The sequence below is a fragment of the Onychostoma macrolepis genome, chromosome 25 (assembly GCF_012432095.1).
Source record: "Onychostoma macrolepis isolate SWU-2019 chromosome 25, ASM1243209v1, whole genome shotgun sequence".
NCBI lineage: Eukaryota > Metazoa > Chordata > Actinopteri > Cypriniformes > Cyprinidae > Onychostoma > Onychostoma macrolepis.
The window spans coordinates 15,942,346-15,964,236 of record NC_081179.1 but is presented as its reverse complement, the minus strand read 5'-3'; the positions used below and the strand labels follow the sequence as shown (position 1 = coordinate 15,964,236).

At 35.6% G+C, this 21,891-nt stretch overlaps 2 protein-coding genes across 7 annotated transcripts in view; one reads left to right on the top strand and one right to left on the bottom strand.

Annotated features, from left to right (window-relative positions):
- The window catches only part of LOC131534551 (hematopoietic SH2 domain-containing protein homolog), a 10,636-nt gene extending 7,085 nt beyond the window's left edge, over positions 1-3,551 (bottom strand). For all 4 annotated transcript variants that reach the window (XM_058767503.1, XM_058767502.1, XM_058767504.1 and 1 more), the window contains exons 1-2: positions 3,419-3,551; positions 2,381-2,495 (exon numbers count right to left, since the gene is read on the bottom strand). The gene's annotated coding sequence lies outside the window, so the exon portion shown is untranslated. The remainder of the gene's footprint in view (positions 1-2,380; positions 2,496-3,418) is intronic.
- tbc1d2b (TBC1 domain family, member 2B) lies at positions 3,486-21,891 on the top strand. 3 transcript variants are annotated; one of them, XM_058767498.1, is made up of 14 exons: positions 3,486-3,624; positions 4,710-5,253; positions 7,326-7,470; positions 9,432-9,597; positions 10,767-10,939; positions 11,040-11,266; positions 15,364-15,756; positions 16,068-16,178; positions 16,384-16,580; positions 17,300-17,794; positions 17,921-18,038; positions 18,502-18,687; positions 19,023-19,144; positions 20,157-21,891. In XM_058767498.1, exons 2-14 carry the CDS (start codon positions 4,861-4,863, stop codon positions 20,350-20,352), a joined length of 2,922 nt encoding a protein of 973 aa, XP_058623481.1. In that variant the 5' UTR covers positions 3,486-3,624; positions 4,710-4,860; the 3' UTR covers positions 20,353-21,891. The 3 variants fall into 3 exon arrangements, with proteins under 3 accessions (XP_058623481.1, XP_058623482.1, XP_058623483.1); XM_058767499.1 differs by having other exon boundaries at positions 3,488-3,624; positions 4,835-5,253; XM_058767500.1 differs by having other exon boundaries at positions 3,539-3,624; positions 4,832-5,253.

Sequence of the window (21,891 nt, the reverse complement as noted above, 5' to 3'; positions counted from 1 at the left end):
TATACTTTACATTTTTAAATATAAATATTTATGAATTTTGATACTACACAATGCTTCACAAAAAAATTACAAAATTAATATAATATACAATATATGAATTATTTAAGAGTTTGCTCATTATTACATAAAACACAAATTAAATCAAATGTATTTACTATAAAATAAAGTACTATGTTAAATCTTAAAATCAGTGTCACCGATGTTGGTACAGAGGTTGTCAATGTGGCAGCACAGGATCAATAACTGAGTCATCGGGGTTAAAGTGTGTGTACTGTAGCGCTGTGGTTTTTGGTCTGATCTGTTCCCCCCACCCCTCACACGTGGGACAGCAGCCTCCTCAGAAATAATGTGTGTCGTGCTGGTGGACAGGGTTTTCCTCAGACCTTCCTTCCAGTGTCTCTGAGCTCTACTGTATATCAGCTGTCTGATCTGTCATAGTTTAGGGACTGTACTCATTTTCCTTGTTTGGTGTTGGTGAATCACTTTCAGTTTGGTATGGGATAGTTCACCCAAAAATGACAATTCGGTCATTTACTCATCCTTGTATCATTTCAACCCCAATTTTCTTTCTCCCATGAGGCACAAGGAGAGAAAGGCCTTTCGTTTTTAGCTTTAAGACTCTAGTTTGTGTGACGGTAGACACCTACATTTTTCCTAACTTCCTGTAATGTTGAAAACATGGAATTATTCTTGTGACTAATAAGCCCTGTTTCAAAAAAACCTTCATCGGTTGTGCTGTGGAGGAGTTGCTTTGAACGATTTTTCTGTTGACTGTGACAAAATCATTTCTACATAAATTATAATCTGACTTCAGCCGAATCAGTTTAGTGAATCATCACGGCTTTGAACTTTAGATGAATAACGTGGTTGATAGTTTAAAAGAAAAAGACTAATGCTGATACACTTCCATTTTAAAAGTTTGGGGTTGGGAAGATTTTTTTAAAAGAAGTCTTAAGTGTCAATTTCTTGAAATTGAGATTTATATGTAATCTGAAAGCTGAATAAATAAGCTTTCCATTGATGTATGGTTTGTTAGGATCTGGCAATATTTGGCCGAGATACAACTATGTGAAAATCTGGAATCTGAGGGTGCAAAAAAAAAAATCAAAATATTGAGAAAATCACCTTTAAGGTTGTCCAAATAAAGTTCTTAGAAATGCATATCACTAATCAAAAATGAAGTTTTTATGCATTTACAGTAAGACATTTACAAAATATCTTCATGAAACATGATCTTTACTTAATATCCTAATGATTTTTGGCATAAAAGAAAAATTTATAATTTTGACCCATACAATGTATTTTTGGCTATTGCTACAAATATACCCCTTAAGACTGGTTTTGTGGTCCAGGGTCACATTTAATTTAAAAGATAAATACAGTAATATTGTGAAAAATTATTACAGTTCTAAATAGCATGTGCTCTATTTGCATATATTTTAAAATGTAATTTATTCCTGTGAAGCAAAGCTGAATTTTCAGCATCATTACTCCAGTCTTCAATGTCACATGATCCTTCAGAAATCAGTCTAATATGCTGATTTGCTGCTCACTAAATATGTATTATCTTATTAATTTTCAGGATTCTTTGATGAATAGAAAGTAAAAAAGAACAGCATTTATTTGAAATCAAATATAAATGTCTTTACTTTTAGCAATTTAATGTATCCTTGCTGAATAAAATTTATAATTTCTAAAAAAATTAATAATTTTTTTTTTTTTTTAAATCTAATTTAAAGGGATAGTTCACCCAAAAATGAAAATTCTGTCATCATTTACTCACCCTCAAGTAGTTCCAAACCTGTATGGATGTCTTTGTTCTGCCAGACGCAAAGGAAGATATTTTGAAGAAAGTGTGTAACCAGGTTATTTTGGGGCACCATTGACTTCCATAGTAGGAAAAAAAAATACCATGGAAGTCAATGGTGCCCCAGAACTGCTCTGTTTCCCACATTCTTCAGAATATCTTCTTTTGTGTTCAGCATAACAAAGACACTCATACAGGTTTGGAACTAGTTGAGGGTGAGTAAATGATGACAGAATTTTCATTTTTGGGTGAACTATCCCTTTAAGATCAGGATTTGCCTTGTCCTTGAAGATTTTACTTGCTGAAAGAATGATGATGAAAAAGTTGAAGAAAAAGTCAACGTTGCATGTGAAACAAAGATTATTTACATTTCAGAAAGAAATTGACATTTCAGTGTTTCTATTTAAAAAGTTCATGTTACTTGCCATTTCTCTGTAATTATTTGTCAAATTAACTAGTGTTTTACTAAAAAATGTACAGATTTTCTGAGTGAAAATTATGTCCTCACAAAAAAGAAAAAGGGAAATAAAGCCATCAGCTATTTATTGTTGAAGTCATAAAAGTCACGTGTACCTTCTAAGCGATGCAAATGGCACACTTGTTGTTGAATGACCCACTTGAACCACAGCAGATAGAGGCCAGAAGTTGAAACATGAAGGTAAAAGGAAACTCACTTATCTTTGAGACACTGTGGAGGAACACAAGTCAGAGTGACATTTCAGAAAGGTCAGACAGACGTCTGTTTACAGTGGAGAATGTCAGAGTGACGGTTACGTCTGTTTGCTGCAGATTTGTGTGCCAGCTTTAAAGATCTGAATCTTTTAAGACCACCACAAGAATAAAAGGAAAAACAAGCTAAAAATAATTCGGCATTAGAGATTAGCATTTAAATTATGTGTTTTAACAACAACAAGTAAATAAATAAATACATAATGCTAGGTTATATTTTAATATTTGTGACCCTGGACCACAAAACCAGTCTTAAGTAGCAGGGGTATAGCCTGTTTGTGGCAATAAATCATTAGGATATTAAGTAAACATCATTTTCCATGAAGACATTTTGTAAATTTCCTATAGGCCTATATCAAAACTTAATGTTTGATTAGTAATTTGCATAGCTAAGAACTTAATTTGGACAACTTTAAATGCAATGTTCTCAGTATTTTGACTTTTTATTTATTTTTATTTTTTTTGCACCCTCAGATTCCAGATTTTCAAATAGTTGTATCAAATATTGTCCTATCATAAAAAAACCATACTTCGATGGAAAGCCTATTTATTCAACTTTCAGATGATGTATAAATCTCAATTTAAAAAAATAAATAAATAAAAAAAAGACTGGTTTTGTGGTCCAGGGTCACATTTTAGCTTGCTTATTTATTTATTTTCCAGATAATGAACGATAAAAACAACAGCCAATCACAATTTACTGACTTTAAAGAGATAGTTATCGTCGTTATCGTTCTCGGTGTGAACGGGACTTTATACCGTGAATTGACTGTTTATGCAAAATAAACAATGTTTAAATTGTTGCCCGTTTTAATATGGGTTTCTATCACCGTTTTTCCGAGCGTTTGTAACTTGACCTGCGTCAGTAGTGACAGATGTTACCTGAGGAAAGCTCAGAGAGCGGCTTGTGGTGCAGGAAACCAGAGTGTTTCCCTCTTTTTCATCTCTCGTGAACTGTTAGAGCTGCAGCCATGGCAACCTCAGATATTTCGTCGACATGGAAACACACAGTTTAACCGGTTAAAGTTAATGTTTCATCACTCTGACAAAGTGTGAAGCCGAACATCAGATACGGAGAAACGTCTGCTGTAAGTATGTAAGAGTATGCTGTAAGTAAAGTATGTCAGACTTTCTGCCAACGGTCAAAACCATTAAATGGTTTCAGTCACGTGAGCTGAATCATACGGTCCTCTCTTCTTCACATTTGCATCTCTTTCATTCTCTGGATGATAGGATCAATCTCTGTTTTAGTATTTTAGGGGTAGGCCTATTATTTAAGTGTCCAGTAATCATGGACTGATGTAGGAATCGCCCAAAGTCAGCTTTTACTGGAATCAAGTCATTTCGATGTGACTGTAGGCTAATCACTTTGGCTGTAAACGTTACACAGACGAAAATGAGATTGAACTCAGGCTTAGGAACATTAAACATACATATCTCAATATAATCATAATAAGTAAATCACGCATATCAGGTAAAACGGCAAACACACACAGCAGCAGTTGAATTAAGGAAATGTACGACTCTTTTGCGCCGCCTAACGGTCACCCGGATAGACAACGGCAAAATATGCCCAAGTAGTTTGTGATTCCCAGCAGTTCAATATAATAATAATTATTATATTTTCCCTCCGTTATTTTATTTTACCCCCAGAGAGTATATTAAAAATAAAACAATGCCCAAATATGTTAAATAAATGTTAATGTGATATGTATCTAGGCATATTTTGTGGCAGTAGCTCTGAAACCTGCATGCTAAATCCTGGTGTTTATTAAAGAAGACACTGTTTTTTTGTGAAATCATATTTTATTTTAATATATTATAATTATTGCTGTTGTTATATAATGTTTTTATCCATTTATTTTAAACCCAGAGAGGATATTATATATTAAACAATGCTCAAATATGGTAAATAAATATAGGCCTATGTGTAATGTAAATTACATGAATAATAATGTGTTGTTTGCACAGTAATATTAAGTAGTAGCCTAATATATTATATAATGCATCCATCCATTTTCCAAACAATTTTCCAAAATTATATTATAATAATATAATATAATTGTTTTTACAGGTTTAGTTATATTTATTATTTTAGTAGTATTATTATTGTTATCATTTTGTTATGTATTGTTTTATAGGCTACTATATAATTTTAATTATATTTTTTCAGCTATTCATTTTTGGCCGGATCTCGAGCTAATATCCCATATTAAGCCATATTTCAAGTAGATGCGTTAGTGTTGGCACAACTAACTACAGTAAAACCACATGTCCCATCATCCTCTGCGGCAGCAGCACGAGAATGGAAGTCACGTGACGTCATGCGGATGGAAAGTTTGTATCCGCTGATAGAGGAGAAGAAAGTCCAGAGAAAGATGCACGGGGAGGATGACAGCGCTGCCAATCCCAGCAGGAACTCCCGGATCCTGGCGGCCAGGTCTCTCGATGTGTCCGACTGCGACGGCACGAAGGAGCAGAGCGCCAAGTTATGCGGCTACCTGAACAAACTGACAGGGAAAGGGCCCCTGAGAGGCTTCAAAACGCGCTGGTTTGTGTACGACCCCAGGAAATGTTACTTGTATTATTTTAAGACTCCTCAAGACGCCCTTCCACTGGGACACATTGAAATAGCGGACGCTTGTTTCAAATACGATGTGGAGGTGGAAGAGGGGCTTTTTGAGATCCACACCGAGGGGAAGGAGTTCCTGCTGAAGGTATGTCCAGATTATAGAGCTGCCTATGCTAATAAAAATCAAATGCATGAGACAGTTTTCCATAGAAAGATTAACTGCACTGAATTTATTGCCTTCATTTTGAAAGATGATTATCTTAGCGCATTTTAATATTGTGAACTGACTGTACTTGCAACAAATGGTTACAGACCCTCCTTATACTGTCAAAAGTGTATTTTAATGTTTGAGCATAAATTAATATTTTCCATTTTAACTTATGCATGCACGATTTTGTCATGCATGCATAATTTTCCTTTTTCCTATTATCAGGGTTATTATAGTTCAAATGAAATAAAATCTGTATATAGATGTATTAAACAAATCCAGTATATATTAGGGTTATTATGATAAATTATAAGTATTGTATATTAAAAATAAAATAAAATTAATAAAAATATGCTGATATTAATAAAAACAAATTAAAGTGACAAAGCACAAAAAAATTGTAGCTAAAATTCAAATGAAAACTGAAAATTTTATTTTAAATATTGCGTTTTAATTAATTTAATTTAATTGTTTAATTTAAATTGTATATGAATATGCCAAATGTAGCCCTTAAAATTATAATATAAAATTGCGGATGCCAATGTTATTATAATTTTTATGTTATTATATTTATGTACTGAGAAGGGAATGTTTCTTTACACAAAGCACACTGGCTCAGTCATTCAGCTGTTGTCAGGATACAATATAACATACTGGACTCATCAATGCTCTAAACATCTTGCCTCATGGCTGGAGAATGTAGGACTATAACACAAGATTGCTGTTGTAATTGTGCAAGCTCTGCAGCACAGAAAGCGGTTTATTAGATCTGAATCTATTTAGTAATGGAACAGGATGTCGCTTTCTCAACTTCAAGTTCATTTTCTAGAAAATGTATTTCACACTACATGTAGTTTCGGGCCCTCATGATGCTGTGGTGTAGCGATTTGTGATCAGGATCTAGGTTGAAGGGAATGTCTTCAAACAGATCGTCAGTGAGACTGGCGCAGTTCCCAGCATGCCTGTACTGACTGAAGATGAGCCGTGTGTACCCTTTAACTAAATGCATTATGGATTTCAACAAGCTGTTATTGTGTTATTAATTCATTCAAAACTACATTAAAAAGCATGTTTTTATCCTCTGAATTATACATCTGAAGTAAAATTTATTTTAATATTTTCCAGGAACCTAAAGTCGAAAATGTCAAGGTAACACAAATACAACTGTTCTGATATCATAATGAAGAAAAAACCTAATTAAAAAAAGGAAATTGTTGAAAAGAAGACTAGTTTAAAAGAAGTAGTTTAAAATAATCTTTTATTTCATAAAAAAAGATTTAAAGATTGATTTTTGGTCTTTCAACCAAATCAAAATCATGTGGTGCAATTAAAATGCAATCAACCAATAAATAATTAAGTCGTGAGTCGTGAAATTATATAATAGAGATTATAATAGAAGGGAGATTTGAATTAATATATACACATACAAATATAAATATAATTATTAATTATTATAAATAAAATAAAATATAAAGTTTCCCAAAATGTAATGGTATTTATGAATTAATAATTCATGATAATTGTAAGCAATACATTTTACACTGAAAAAAAATATACAGAAATTTTTAATACACATATATTTAAGGTTAAAGGAAAATAAATGTTATTAGTTTTCACTTGATGATATTTTAAAGGCGCATTCAATGTAAAGATTTTCAAAGGCATATGAATCCAACATGAATACAAAGAGTATGTTTCTAAAACCTTGTGTTTTAAACTAGATTTTTATTTTTTATTTTTCTTTATTGTGGATACAGTCATTGACTATTTACTAGCATTTAAAGCTTTTTCTGTTTTTACATATATTTTGTTTCTCATAGTTAAAGAGCAACTTCATCACCTAACTGTAAACTGGAACTGAGAATGAAACAAGCATGATGATTCTCAAAGGGGACAGTCACATTCACACCTGGCCCTGTTCCTCCCTAGACTACTGTTATACCACAAAACAACAAAACAAAAATAGAGCCTTGGTTTCACACTACTTTTCTTTCCCTTTCTGCGTGCAGGCGCCCAACAGGCAGGTGATGAATTATTGGCTGCAGCAGTTACAGCAGAAACGATGGGAGTTCTGCAACATGTCTGGCCACCGAGACAGCTGGTGCTCTCCCACCCCGTTTTATCCACATACGGGCCTGGTGGCCAAAGATGCAGGTGAGATAAATAGGGAAGTGAGCAGACCGTGACAAACACACAATGCACTGAAAGAAAGAACGATAAAAATCAGCTGTTGGTCATGGCCTCTATTCATATGTGGATTTTTTTGATGTTGTTGTATTGTTGTACTTTGTTGCTGCTTGTCATGTGAGGTGAGTCTAAGATCATAAATGTGCATGATTCCTCAGGCCACGTGACACCATTTTACATAGTTTCCAGCTTGTTAATATACAAGTAGAAGGTTATTTTGTATCCGTGAATATGTACTATTAAATTGATGTTTCTGATAACCTTAAAAATATTTTTTGGTCTTGCTCAAATTGCAGGAATATTAGTTTTGTATACACATGTATGCACAAGTTTTCTTTTAATGAGGGACTATAAAGGTTCTTTAAACCCCCAGACAGTTTTGTGGTTTCAGCTGTATGAGAATAGTATTATTTTTGAAGCTGAAAAGGCAGAACCAAAACAAAAAGCCAGTGTGCTTCCTCCTTATTACTGTCACTTAGCAAGTCATGTTTTAATTAACAGAAAACAAAAGCACCTGTGAACCTCTATGCCGTAGTCATTCAATAAAATTAATTAACATAGTTGTTACTGACCTTTGTAATGATAACAATAGTAAAGTGAAGCTAAATTATAGTAAACTTTCTTGGTATCACATTAATGTTTGTCCCATTTAATGGTAGTACAGCTATATTTAAAATATAAATATGAGTCAGCAACATTATTATTGCACCAGAGTCAGAGAGTAATTTATGTAGTATTAGTATTAAATACCATATTTTCATTATATGAAGATTATAGCTCAACATATAAACAGACTGATTTAGTGGGGTGTTTTAATCGAATAGTTCACTCAAAAATCTAAATTTGCTGAGAAATTACTTGCCCTAAGGCCATCCAAGATGTAGATGAGTTTGTTTCTTCATCAGAACAGATTTGGAGAAATTTAGCATTACATCACTTGCTCACCAATGGATGCTCTGCAGTGAATGGGTGCCGTCAGAATGAGAGTCCAAACAGCTGATAAAAACATCACAATAATCCACAAATATTCCACACCACTCCAGTCCATCAGTTAACGTCTAGTGAAGTGAAATGCTGCCTGTTTGTCATAAACAAATGTATCATTAAGGGGTTTTAACTTTAAAACATGACTTTGGCCAAAATACAAGTCCATAATACATAACAACTCTTCCTCTAGGTGAAAAAGTCTCTCTTGTCCGCTCACATGAAAATCCAGCAACATATTTGTTTAGAATTGACGGCATATTAATACACACATATGCTGCAAGATAACTAACAAGGATAACAGGGTTGACAATTTTAGAGTTTATTTAGACATTACTAACCTTGTGCATGGAACTACATGGTGTTTATTAGAAATAGTTAATTGCTAATGTTTCTATAAATGTCTGGTTTACTATAACCCATTCTTTACTGTACAAAATCACAGTAACAGGGTTGATCATTTTAACAGGGAGACATTTGTCTTTGCACAGTTCACTTCCTAAAAGGATGCAATTTTGACAGGTATAAGCAATTGTAGTTTAATTTAATTTAATAAGGGATATTTAATTGTAACAGGGTTGCATAACCTGGGGAAACACCTTTCATTTCTTTTTAAAAATGCATTATGTAATCTATGTATAAATCATAATTTTAAATTTATTTTAATCAGAATCTACGTACAGTATTTATTCATACAACAAACCGTCAACCCTGTTACTGCTGTTAGTTGGAAAAACCCATCAAGAAACATTGAGTGTTGATGAAAAAAAATTTGTCGGCTATTTATGAATAAAGTCATTATTTGAAAATATGTTAATGAGGGATACAGAAGGCCTTTTGAAGGATGACATTACTTGTTTCTCTTTAGTCCAGATTTTCTAACTATGACTGTTGAGATATGCAAATGAACACTGATAACTCAAACTGTGACTGTGGTGTTTTAGAAGCAATGCTCTGTGAGAAGCCCAACGAGAGCATGGAAAGTGTTCGGAGTGATTTTGCTGTGGAGATGGACAGTGATGGGCTGGTTGCGCTCCAGTCGCTGCGTAACCCTGTGGCACAACCCAACGCAGCTCTCAACTCCCTCCGACACTGGGGTTCTGAGATCAGGTAGGAGGCTGGGAAACTCACGCTAGGATGGACAGCTATTGGGCATCATGTGGCGTCAAGTAGAGCAAGTATTATGAATTGAAAAGATAAAAGATATTTTGTAATTATGTAAATAATTATGACGTAGGTGTTTTATGTGAGAAATTACAGTTTGTCTGTTTTGTTTTTGTTTTGGGGGGGGGGGTTATATGGGGGGTTATATTTCTTTATTCATGCATAATTTAACTGTCCTAATGCTTTAAAACTGTGGACAAAAGCTGTTGTTTGGTCTGATAATGTGAAAATCTCTATATAGTTTGTATTAAAACAATATTAGAAACCTAATATTAGACATATTAGAAAAATCAACATATTGATTATCAAAATAAGTGCTAGTTGCAGCTTAAGTACTTTGTAATGAGAAAAGAGTATGCTCTTTCAAAATATTGTCATAATATTATGTTAATATAATACAATTCAGAGAATTATCTGCTTTCAACATTAGCCTAATCAGATTGAAACCTATAAATAATAGATGCATTTTGGCAGATGCAGTCAACTATAGTCTGATAACTGACAAGTTATACTGTAAATCCCAATTAGTCAGTATGGTTAAGTATTTTGAGTATTGTGGTTGAGACCGAAGAATTTGTATCTTGATTTAGAATTATTCATATTTAACTACTTTCCCAACTGTTGCCATGTGTGAACTCTTTTTCAAACTTTCCAAAAGACTTTGGACGCATCTGTTTGGATGACGTAATGCTGAAGTCGGCCAGAGGACTGAATCTGGGTTTCAGCAAAGATAAACAAACTAAAATAGCTGGAAATTCTACAGCAGCTCCATGTTAGCTTTTAAGAGGCTGGCAATAGAATACTTTGACCCTTTATGCAAATAAAAGAAGACTTATAAATGTCATGTGAGAGAGGTTAAAAAACAGTAATTGCAGAACATGATGACAGCAAGACAAATGTAACACGTATGCCATATTTTTATATGTTTGTGTGGAAGTTCTTTACCATCTCCAGGTCTCGAATGAACTCTGACAACATTTGACAACAGTAGTAGCAAGTTCAGTCTTTGGCAATATACTGTGGTTAAGTTAATACGGTTACACATTACATGAATTTTGCTTCTCTGTACCTATATTGCATGATAACATTTCCTTGTTTCTGCCACCATCTATCAGAAATAGCATGTCTCACCTGCGGGCCGGCCGAGGAGGAGAAAACAGGCGCAGTGTGTTTTACACAGCCAACAGTGAGGACTGGGAGATGGTGGATCCTCCATCCAAAGACACAACAGAGCACAAACCTCCATCTGACAGCCAGCGCCGAGAAAGCCCATCTCACCTCCAACGATGTAAGATGATTGTTTAGATATTTTAATGACAAACAAATGATTCAGTTAAACTGAAGGCCTCTGAAACTGTGTCTGTCTTGTCACTCCTGACTGCCCACAGACTCCATTGGCTCAGCGTTCACGTTTGACTTCCGCAACCCCTCGAGAATGAAACGGCCCTTTCACATGGGCTCTGGGAAACCCAACCGCAGTGCAGAGAGCTCGCCGGTTGAATGTAACGGAACCAAGACCTCCGAACTGCAGCTCCGCATTCAGAGCCAGCAGGAGGATATAAACCACCTGCAGGAGCAGGAAAACCAGCTCAGGGAAGAGCTCGCCGGTCAGAAGGTATGATATGTGTAAATCAGGTAGGGACTAGGGGTGGGCGATATACCGGTAAACACGATTAACCAGTAGAAATTTGTCACCCGGTAGAGATGTAGCTGCTGTGCTACATGGTCATGAAAACTTATCGTTTGCCATTCGTTTTTTTAAGCATTGCGGTTTAAAAACAAGTGATTTTAAGCAGTTCAAACGCAATCAGCAGCGAAAGAGAACAAATTTTTCTAAATGTGCGTGCTGTTTGAGAGACCGTTTCTGACCGCTGTCAGAGAGGCGTGCGTACATGGAGTAATGAATGGAGTTATTTTTGTAGGCCTTGAACAGTTAAATACACACACTTCTATGTGTCAAAAAAATGTGTCGTTTTTGCAAGTATCCTCGTAAACACAGTAATTTAGGTCTTAAGTGAAAGCAAACAGCTGAGAAAGAAAACATGTGTAACAGTATATTGGATCCAGGCAACTCTTAAAGTGACAGCAGTCTAATATTCCTGCTGCCTGTCAATCATCAAACGACAAAAGAGAGAAAATCTCTCACTGCTCTTGACTAAATTAATTTAGTAACTTTAATAAGAAGAATATGTATTTAATGTACTCAGTCAAATGTACAAAACACTGCATTCTTCACTGTTATACAATGTATGTAGCGTTTCTTATTTATTTGTTCTACTGTCGTTTTTTGTCCTATTGCTTGTAATTATTTTTTATTCTTATTTCATCGCTGACTGTTTACTTGTCCTCAGTGAGCTTGAGCTTAGGTTTTGTTTTGTTTTTTAATCTAGGCTAGTATTAGTGATAATAGTTATAATAATAGTTATTATAACATATATAAGTTATTTTTTGTGATATTGACACTGGAGACAAGAATTATGAAATGTCTATACTATAAAAATTTGGCTATCATAAAGACCTTAATTAAAGCAAAGATAACTATATTGTGATATATATCGTTACCATGAAATAAAATTGACCTATCGGTAAGCCCCTCCCCTCGAACGCAGATGAGCCAATGGCAGTCGAGTATCAGTTGCACGGGGAGCGGAACTCGGACATCTTTAGGTTTCAGCGCCATAGAGAAACATTGGAAGATCCGAAGCTCGCATCGGTTTTATGGGGTTTATGCTTCAAAAATGGATAAACGATGTGCCTGGGGTACTCATAACACTTGATTCCAGTTATCCTGAGAGGATGGGCAATATAATTTATTTTATTACATTTCCTGAATCCAAACAAAACAGAGCAAAATGTCCCTAAGTATTCACCCCAATACAAATGAAAACAAAAACGTTCATTTTCTGGTTGTCATACACTCATTAAGTTACAGTTTTCATCTGCTCAAGCAGAACGATAATGTTATCTTGTGCTTTAGCAAGGTATCTCTGGCTAAAACTAGCTAACGTTAAAGTTAGTGAGTCTATGCTAACGTACAAACCTAAATAGCGGACTGTTCTCGCATCTTGTACAGTGTAGGTCAAAAACACAAACGAAGGTCTACATTTCAGTGCCTCTCCATATTAAACTGATTAAATGTGCATTCATTTAATCGTACCCTGTGATGCATGAACAGTGTTAATCCTGCATGTTGTCATCCGCGATCGTGATGACCGACCGTAATATGAGACTTCTCCCGCTGACATTGTGATCTGTAAACCCTAGCTTCGAGTTACCCACCGTATTTATTTTTTAAATATTTTATAAATACCTCCATGGAATATTTAATTCCCATTTGGTGGCCTTCTGTGTCCAAAATTGTGCAAAAACATCGTGGGACAAGGGTTTCACACTGCAGCTGTCATTGAAAAACAGTGAGCAACAGTAACTAAGGGGGCGGGGCTTACCGATAGGTCAATTACTAGCTTCGTGATATAAGATTTTGGGCATATTGCCCACCCCTAGTAGGGACCAATGGTTTTTAAAAACAATTTTTTTAAAGCCATTAAGACACTCTTAAGTTTCATCCTCGAAGGTCATAAACTGTATTTTATTTTTGTGGTGTGTTTAAGCAAGCTGGTGTTAGTATAAAATGTATAGTATGCTAAAAAGTATAAAATTTGCAATCCCATCCTAATTCTCTACATGTTTTGTAAGTACAGTATTTGCTTGTGGGTTGGCAGCCTGTAAATGTGTGTCTGCAGTTATTTTATTTTGAGTTACATTTTTTACCCCATGTTGTACCATGCTGACATAGTCTTACTGCAAAGGCAGGCAGCAGTTAAAAACTGATTTTTTTTTAAATAGGAATTTTATAGCTGTTTTCTAATAGTTCCTCATTCCTTGTAATACTCATACATGGGGATTTCCCATGTGCAAGTGAATGTTGACACAGTGTCTGATTATTCTACTCATCCTCTGCGTTTATAATTCAAAGACTTTTCTTATATCTACAGTACCTTCAAGTTTTGGTGCAGTAAGCCATTTCTTACATCAGCCGTATATTTCTGTGTGCTTTTCTATAAAGGCGTCAGCACATCTTAAGCAAGGGATTGAGAACCACAAAATGGGTACTGTTGTTGTGCTTTTCCCTTTAAAGTGTCCCTTTGGCCCCTGGCTGTGCTATTAACATTCTAACAACTCTAGTTAATGATTCTGTATAACATATAAACAATACTATGTTTATTCATAATTACAACATTATTGATAATATTAACATATTTCACAAAAATGTGTTCAGTTACTCACTAAATTAGGTGTGATGAAACTTATTGACTGAAAATACTGTTGTTTTATTAAAAAGTGCTGAGAAACTTACTAAAAATTTAATTTTACAACTTAATAAAAACATGCTGAGAAAAGTATCGATCAAAAATGAAAACTAAAACTTGATCCTAATACAACAAACTGAGCAATGGGTCTTTCTTTGAACCTGCATTTCAGTTCCTTGTCATAGATCAGGTTGCATCATGTGCAGACTTTTGAAACTAGAAAATTGAATGTTTGTACAGAATAATGGTTAACTTTATTTGATCTTCAGGTCTCTTTTTTGTTATATCAGTTTGGTGATAATTCACCAGTCCATGACGATAAATGACATTTGATAGCTGAAGGTTATCAAAACCTTTCTCCAAAATGTTGATCTGAATTGGAAAACAATACCTAATACAAAACCAAACTATTCTAGGGTCAGAATGTAACACAAGGTACTTCATCCCGGACAAACCCCCGACTTATTTTGACCCCAGTTAAGAGTGCTACCAAAGCAAGTGTTCTCTTGATATTTATTGTGCCAAGCAAAATAAAAAACAATGAATGAGTAATTTAGTCAATCTTATGTAAAGACTTAGTTGCCAGCTGGTTCTAGTGCAGGGGTAGCCAACCCTGCTCCTGGAGGCTACGTTTCTGTGGATTTTAGTTCAAGTTCTGCTCCAACACCCCTGCCTGTTAAGTAATTCAGAACACATTGATTAGTTGGTTCAGGTGTGTTCGATTAGGGCTGGAGCTAAACTCTACAGCAGGGCTGGGCAACTTCCGTCCCGAAGGGCCACTGTCCTGCAGAGTTTAGCCCCAACCCTAATCAAACACACCTGAATAAGCTATTTAATGTTTTCAAGATCACTAGAAAGCTACAGGCAGGTGTGTTTGATTAGGGTTTGAGCTAAACTCTGCAAGACAGTGACCCTCCAGGACCAAATTTGCCTGGCCCTGCTCGACAGGATAGTAAAGCCCTAAACACACTGCACGATTTTCAGCTGTACCAGACGAAAGATTGTCATCGTGAAGCAATCGTGCTCATACTGCGCATGCTGATGATGTTTTATTCTTTTATAGTAATGTGTGTCGTAGCCTACGAGTCAATAGGTGTCATCATTGTACAGTCTACACACATCATAGCCAAGTTTATTAAAACCATGTCGCACAGTGTCACATGCAGTGATCTTATAGGATTGCTAAAATCGTGCAGTGTGTTTTGGGCTTTACTATCCTGTCGAGCAGGGCCAGGCAAAATTTGACTTCAGGATTTAAAGACTAATCAATGACTTCAAAGGATCCCCATTTTGCTTGATCAGTTGGTGTTTTTGAGTTGTTTATCCGAGTAATTGATAGGTCACTGTGCTCTGCTGAACTATCTCAGAGGCTTGAGCTTCACACAGTATTCTCTTCTACTAGGAGTTGGTTCGTCTTCTCCAACAAACACTACGTAGCTCCCAATGCGATTGGCGTTCCACGGTGTCTCCTGGGAACATGGAGCCTCACAGTCATAACCAAGCTGAGAATGAGGTGGACAAAGCCCTGGCAGAGCGGGACACCCAGATCAAAGACCTTTGTGGGCACATGGAGAAGCTAGCCTTGGAGAAGGAGAGTCTTCAACAGGAGTTGAAGAGTTTGAAGATCAAAGTTGGGGAGATAAATGAACAGCTGGGCATGCTCATGGAGACCATTCAGGCCAAGGACGAAGTCATCATTAAACTTTCCCAGCAGAGTGATGATGAAGGAACCCAGCCAGCTGAATGCAACTCACCTAGTGCAACTAGGGAACAACAAGAGTTGGACATCCTGAAGGTAGCCCAAAAACATCCTAATATACGCATCTGAATATGTATAGAAATGTGTTTGTGGGATTGTAAATCAGAGGGAGCGTAGGGTGAAATATATCTGACATGGGCAAGAGCTGCATGCAGGCATGTTAGAAGTCGTTGACTTAGAGTTCAAGTCAACTCTGAGTCTTTTATCACAAGACCAATTAAAAGTCTTAGATACTATTGGTAGTAGTTTTCTATATATTGAAGGTTAGATTTATAAACACTTCATGACTGTTTTGTACATTATCTTTGGTGTCTCACATATAACTTTGTGTTTTCACACTTTTCCAGGACAGCCTTCAGGGCTACAAATCCCAAAATAACTTCTTAAACAAAGAAATTCTGGAGTTGACGGTCTTAAGAAGAAATGCTGAATCCAGAGAGAAAGCACTGGAGGCAAAGGTCTGTGATTTTAGCTACGCACTGCCTACGAACCACCCTGGGTGTTATGTTTGCAGATTCTTTCTTATGTGCCATGTTAGCATTTCCTTTTCCTTTTCCCTAGCATTCCAACCTTTGCAAGGTTGCCTGTGCATGTTTTTGATTTCTCAGGAATCATTTTTTTGTTCTTCACATATTCTTTTTTCCTTTGTTGTGTGGTCTATAGTGCACCAGTTTGGAGGCCAAGCTGTGTCAGGTGGAGAGTAAGTACCTGGTTCTACTACAGGAAGTGAAGTCTCCCGTTTGCTCCTCTTCAGAGCAGACCTATAGTGGAGAGGTCATCACCCGCTTACTAGAAGATGCACTACAGGTGGAGAGCGCAGACCAACAGGAACACCTTATCCTCAAACCCAATGCTGTCAGGTATCATGTCGTGAAAAAAGTATTTTCCTTGCTTTTATATGTACAGATACCAAGTGTATACCTCCCTAGTGCATCTAGATAATTCCTTATAACATCCTTTAAGTTGTCAACTTGTTTTCAGTATTCAGGAATTGTTATTCATTCATTGAAATTGGTTATAATAGAGATCATTTACATATTGCAGTCTTAAAGATACAGTAGCAAAAAATACAGGTTTTATTGTAAGAGCCTGGGAGAAGGTAGACATGGTAATGCAAAAGGAAAATTCTGATTGTTGGTACCAGAAACCTTGTCTAACATTACATGTGTGGGTACTTGTCGGTAAAAATGATACAGAATTATAGAATATGGCCACTTCAAACTTTCTGTTATCAAAACGAGTAGAACTAGCTCAGTCACAATCCAGTTTGACTGTACTTTTGTTTACTTCATTTTTGTGCTGCCACACTTCTGAAGATCCCATCTTCAAGCATGTTTGGTCTTGTTAGTGTTCTTCAAATGCTTCTTGACTACAGGAACAGGTTGTTTTCCTGGTTCTGCAGAACATGTCATGATCTTCTTGAGTGGATCCATCTTCATGCCATGCTTGGTTTCAGTTACGCCAACTAGTTGCTCATTACTATGAAATTTGGCTTTGTTACTTTAAAGATTGTTGGCTCTTTTGTTACAAATTGCTTGTAAACCATTTAACCCACGATACTGTTGTCTTTCTCATTTAGTGAGTATGATATTTTTGGCTTCAAAACTGTCCCTGAGGAGGAGGATGATGAGGAAAAGCTTGAAGCAAAAAAGAGAGCGCTAGACCTGAAGTCCCTTTCCCTGACAGACCAGGAGACCTCAGTTAGAGTAAAGTGGGACAACTACCTGGCCATCACCATGAACAGAGAGATGGTTCGATCTCCAGAGCTTAAGGCGCTGATGCGAAGTGGAGTTCCCCATAACCACCGTTCCAAGGTGTGGACCTGGTGCGTTAACTTCCATGTGATGAAGATGCGAGACGACGTGCCAAAAGACTATTACCAGAACCTTCTGTCCACGGCGAACGAAAAACCAAACCCGGCCTGTAAGCAGATAGAGCTGGATCTTCTCCGGACGCTACCTAACAACAAGCACTATGCTTCTCCTGACTCAGATGGCATCCAGAAACTCAGGAACGTGCTGCTGGCTTTCTCCTGGAGGAATCCAGATATCGGCTACTGCCAAGGCCTCAACAGGTATCAGATCCAAGAGATTCCATCAGCTCTCAAGTTCATTGGTGGGGTGCTTGTGTTTCCTCACATGTAAAGTTACATCAACATCTTAAAATCTATAGATCTGAAAGAGATTTCTGATTCTTTCAGGCTGGCAGCTATTGCTCTTCTGTATTTGGACCAAGAAGATGCTTTCTGGTGTCTCGTGGCTATTGTGGAGGTTTTCATGCCACGTGACTATTACACTAAAACACTGCTAGGCTCGCAGGTACTGTTTCAAGATTGTCTTCTCTTTCACAGTCAAGAAAAATTCCCAAAAACTCTGGCGATTGGAGCACGGGGCTTTGACAATGTCTTTGTTTGCTGGATATTACTCACTAGCAGCAGACTAACAGCACATCTCTTTTCTATTGTCATCTGTCACAATGATGTTGCGTTTTCTGGCTCCTTTCCATCGACAAGACATTAACATGCTTGTTGAGCAAACTTTATCACATTTCGGCCTTATGCACGGTGTCATGTTTTACCTTAGTTTCCGGTTACTAACCGCATGTTTGTATGCAGAGTAACTAGCCAAGTGCTTTTCAATTGAAACCACATTATTGGCACGCTGCTAGTTACAGCTTTTCATTGCTGACATGTGACTGCAGCAGAGTCCAAAATGAGCTTTTGCCAGCCCTGCTAATGGTGACTGAATTGATTTGTTTTTGACCGTCTTGTTTCTGATGTAGGTAGATCAGCGTGTGTTGAAGGACCTGATGTATGAGAAGTTACCTAGGCTTCATGCTCATTTTGAGCATTATAAGGTGGACACCTCTCTCATCACCTTCAACTGGTTCCTGGTTGTGTTTGTGGACAGTGTGGTCAGTGACATCCTCTTCAAGATCTGGGACGCTTTTCTCTATGAGGGACCCAAGGTATGGAGAATTATGTAGACATGGTCCTTCAACATAGAATACTACTGAACTTATAAATCAAACAGCTGTGTGCTGACTCTATGCCATTGATGCATACTTTTCCCTTGAAGCCTGGTATTTATTCATTTTTGTCTAAGTAATAGTTTATATAACCACAATACAGTTGACATGAGATTACTGACAAATCTAAAATGAGCATTGTAAATCATCAGACACTTAGATAATAATACTTTAATACTTGCCTTTCTTATGATTAATAATGAGTCATATTAGTCTGGTTGTTTCAGGGTGGCAGGAATCCATGTGTGCTGATGTGTTTTGATGTCTCTTTTTAGATCATTTTCAGATTTGCTCTTGCACTCTTCAAATACAAAGAAGAGGAATTTCTAAAGCTCCAGGATCCCATGACCATTTTCAAGTACCTTCGTTACTTCACACGTACAATCTTGGATGCAAGGTTTGTGCTTCTGGTGTAAGGGATAGCAATAAATGATCATGAAATACACTTTTAGAGACCTTTATTTTTTTTTTTAAATAATATTTTCACATAATCATATTTCACTTATTATACTGTACAATTTAAAGTGTCTTTATTTTATTTTTTTGGACTAATAATAACAAATACACAAGTAATAATTTATTATTATTATTATTGTTATACATTAATTATATTCTCTTTTTTTTATTAAATGTTTTGAAATTTTGTAATTTCAATTTGCGGTTTGATTCATCAGAGTTGGGAAAACAACTTGATGCACGTCAGCTGAATTAATAATAATTCAGTACACAGATAATATCTTTTTTATTATATATTATAAATATTATGTATTTTTGCAGGAATGTTATATCTATCTATTATAAATAATAAATTGAATAATATATTATTATTTTAAAATTATTATCTATAATATTATTAAATATTTGTAATAACAATAATAATAATTATTATTGTAAATATTTATTATATATAATCAATTTGTATGTATTTTTGCAGTAACCTTATCGATCTGTCTATCATAACTAATAAATTGAGTAATATTTTATTATTAAATTATTATTTATATTATTATTAAATATTTGTAGTAATAATTGTTGTTATTATTATTATAAATATTTATTATATATAATCAATTTGTATGGTTTTTTTGCAGAAAAGTTATATATCTGTCTGTCTATTTATTATGAATAATAAATTGAATAATATATTATTATTTATATTATTAAATATTTGTAATAATAATAACCATTGTTTTTATTATTTTTGTTGTTGTACATATTATATTTAATAAATCTTTTCCTTAAAAATGCTTTGAAATATTTTTTTATTGTACTTTGCTGTTTGATTCTTCAGAGTTGGAAAGCAACTTGTTTCATGTCAACTACCATTTTACAGGAACATCGTCTATTATTTATTATATTTTCAATTTATTTATTACCTTATGTTATATATGATCTTTCGTTTCTCGCAGGAAGTTGATGAGCATGGCCTTTGTGGACATGAACCCATTCCCACTGAGGCAGATCCAGAACCGTCGCACATTCCACCTGGAGAAGGTCCGTCTGGAGCTCACCGAGCTGGAAGCCATCCGTCAGACCTTCCTGCGGGAGAGAGACACCACCCTAGACGGCCGCACACTCATCAGTGACGATGAGGAGGACAGCTGAACCACAGCCAATAAGGGACCAGACCAGCAAAGCTGATTAGCCAATCACATTGTGTCTTATTCTCTTTTTTTATAGTGTATTTCACTTTACAAACTGTGACTTCGAGAGACCAAAGAACAGTATTCCTTTTGATTAATCCAGTATTTCATCCATTTGTACATTGACCAAAATCAGTATTAAAGTAACTAAAATACTTTGCATTTAGCTAGTAATGATTGGTGTGGATTGGACAAGTGTCAAAATTCTGATACACTTACATTATGCTGGACATATTAGGATGTACAATCCTGGACACCACTTTTTTTTTTTCAGCCGCACTTATTAAACTTCATTTGTTTATTTACTTGTAATAATCATATCAGTGCTTGTATTATATTGAATGATAATTTGATATAAATCAAATTCAAGTTTACGAGGCCTGCCCTCTTTCTAAACATCTGGTACTTTTACTCAGTTTAACTAAATTGGGAGTGGAAAAACGCACACGTGTGTTAGATCTACCTGACAGTACTTCCTGTCTGCTCAGGACGTGATTATCAAACCCTGCCATATCACATGACTTTTTAACATGTTTCACAAGCATCGGTTCTTGTGTATTTAGGTCTTGTGTATGCAAAATGCACATTTGCTGTCTGTTTGCTGTCAGTCTAAAATCCACAGCGAATCCTGAAGCTGCTCAAAAATAAGATAATGTGGAAAAGTTTGAAGTTTTGCTTGTTTGTTTTTTCTAAGGTTCTAAGAAAGAGTTTGTTGTATGTTACAGAAATTTACTTAAAATTAAAAATGGAGTAACAATCCATAAGTGCCTGTCTTATGAGGGAATGTATGTCTGAATTACTAGCACTTTTCTTAACTTTTAGTGTACAATTTTGCTTCTGTCATTTGTTATAAACATGTATGCTTGGAAAAAGCTGTGCACCCTTTTAAATATCAGTGCAAGTACATTTAGTGCAGTTTATATATCTTTTACTCCATTTCATTATGGTACTGAATACACATATTATACATTTTATCACCTGCTAGTATGACTGCAAATGTCAAGATGAACACACATGTAAAACTGATGATCTTTGGTTTTTACTGTGAGAGCCGGTCTCTCATAATGGCCATGTTTTTGCATGTAGATTTTGTCACCCACAATTCCCTTATAATAGAAATGTGTTATTCTTTGTTATTTTAAATCAAATTAAGCCCATGTTTGCATATTTCATTCTGTTTTTACAAATTGCAGTCTCAGACCTGTTGGGACATTAGTTGTCCAGATAATCTTTCATATTTTCCATGCTATATACCTGTCACATATGTTATATGAGCTATTATAGCAGTTTTCTTTTGTCTTCAGCGAGTAAGCTATGATTTCAAACCGTCTTTGATGCTGTTGCTCGATGCAATGCATTGCACAGGCCTTTGTGTATACAAAATTGAATTATTTGTAATGTCTCTGAAACTTGTCTTATGACATTATAATCCTCCAATTCTGATTTGTTTGTTTTTTTTGTTTTTTTACTTCTGCATGATCATCCAATAAATTTCTATTGC

Bases quoted from the DNA above. Each gene is read 5' to 3' on its own strand.
- tbc1d2b (XM_058767498.1), top strand. From the start codon at position 4,861: ATGCGGATGGAAAGTTTGTATCCGCTGATAGAGGAGAAGAAAGTCCAG. The intron at 9,598-10,766 runs GTAGGAGGCTGG...ACCATCTATCAG, and splicing joins CACTGGGGTTCTGAGATCAG to AAATAGCATGTCTCACCTGC. The intron at 19,145-20,156 runs GTTTGTGCTTCT...CGTTTCTCGCAG, and splicing joins CGTACAATCTTGGATGCAAG to GAAGTTGATGAGCATGGCCT.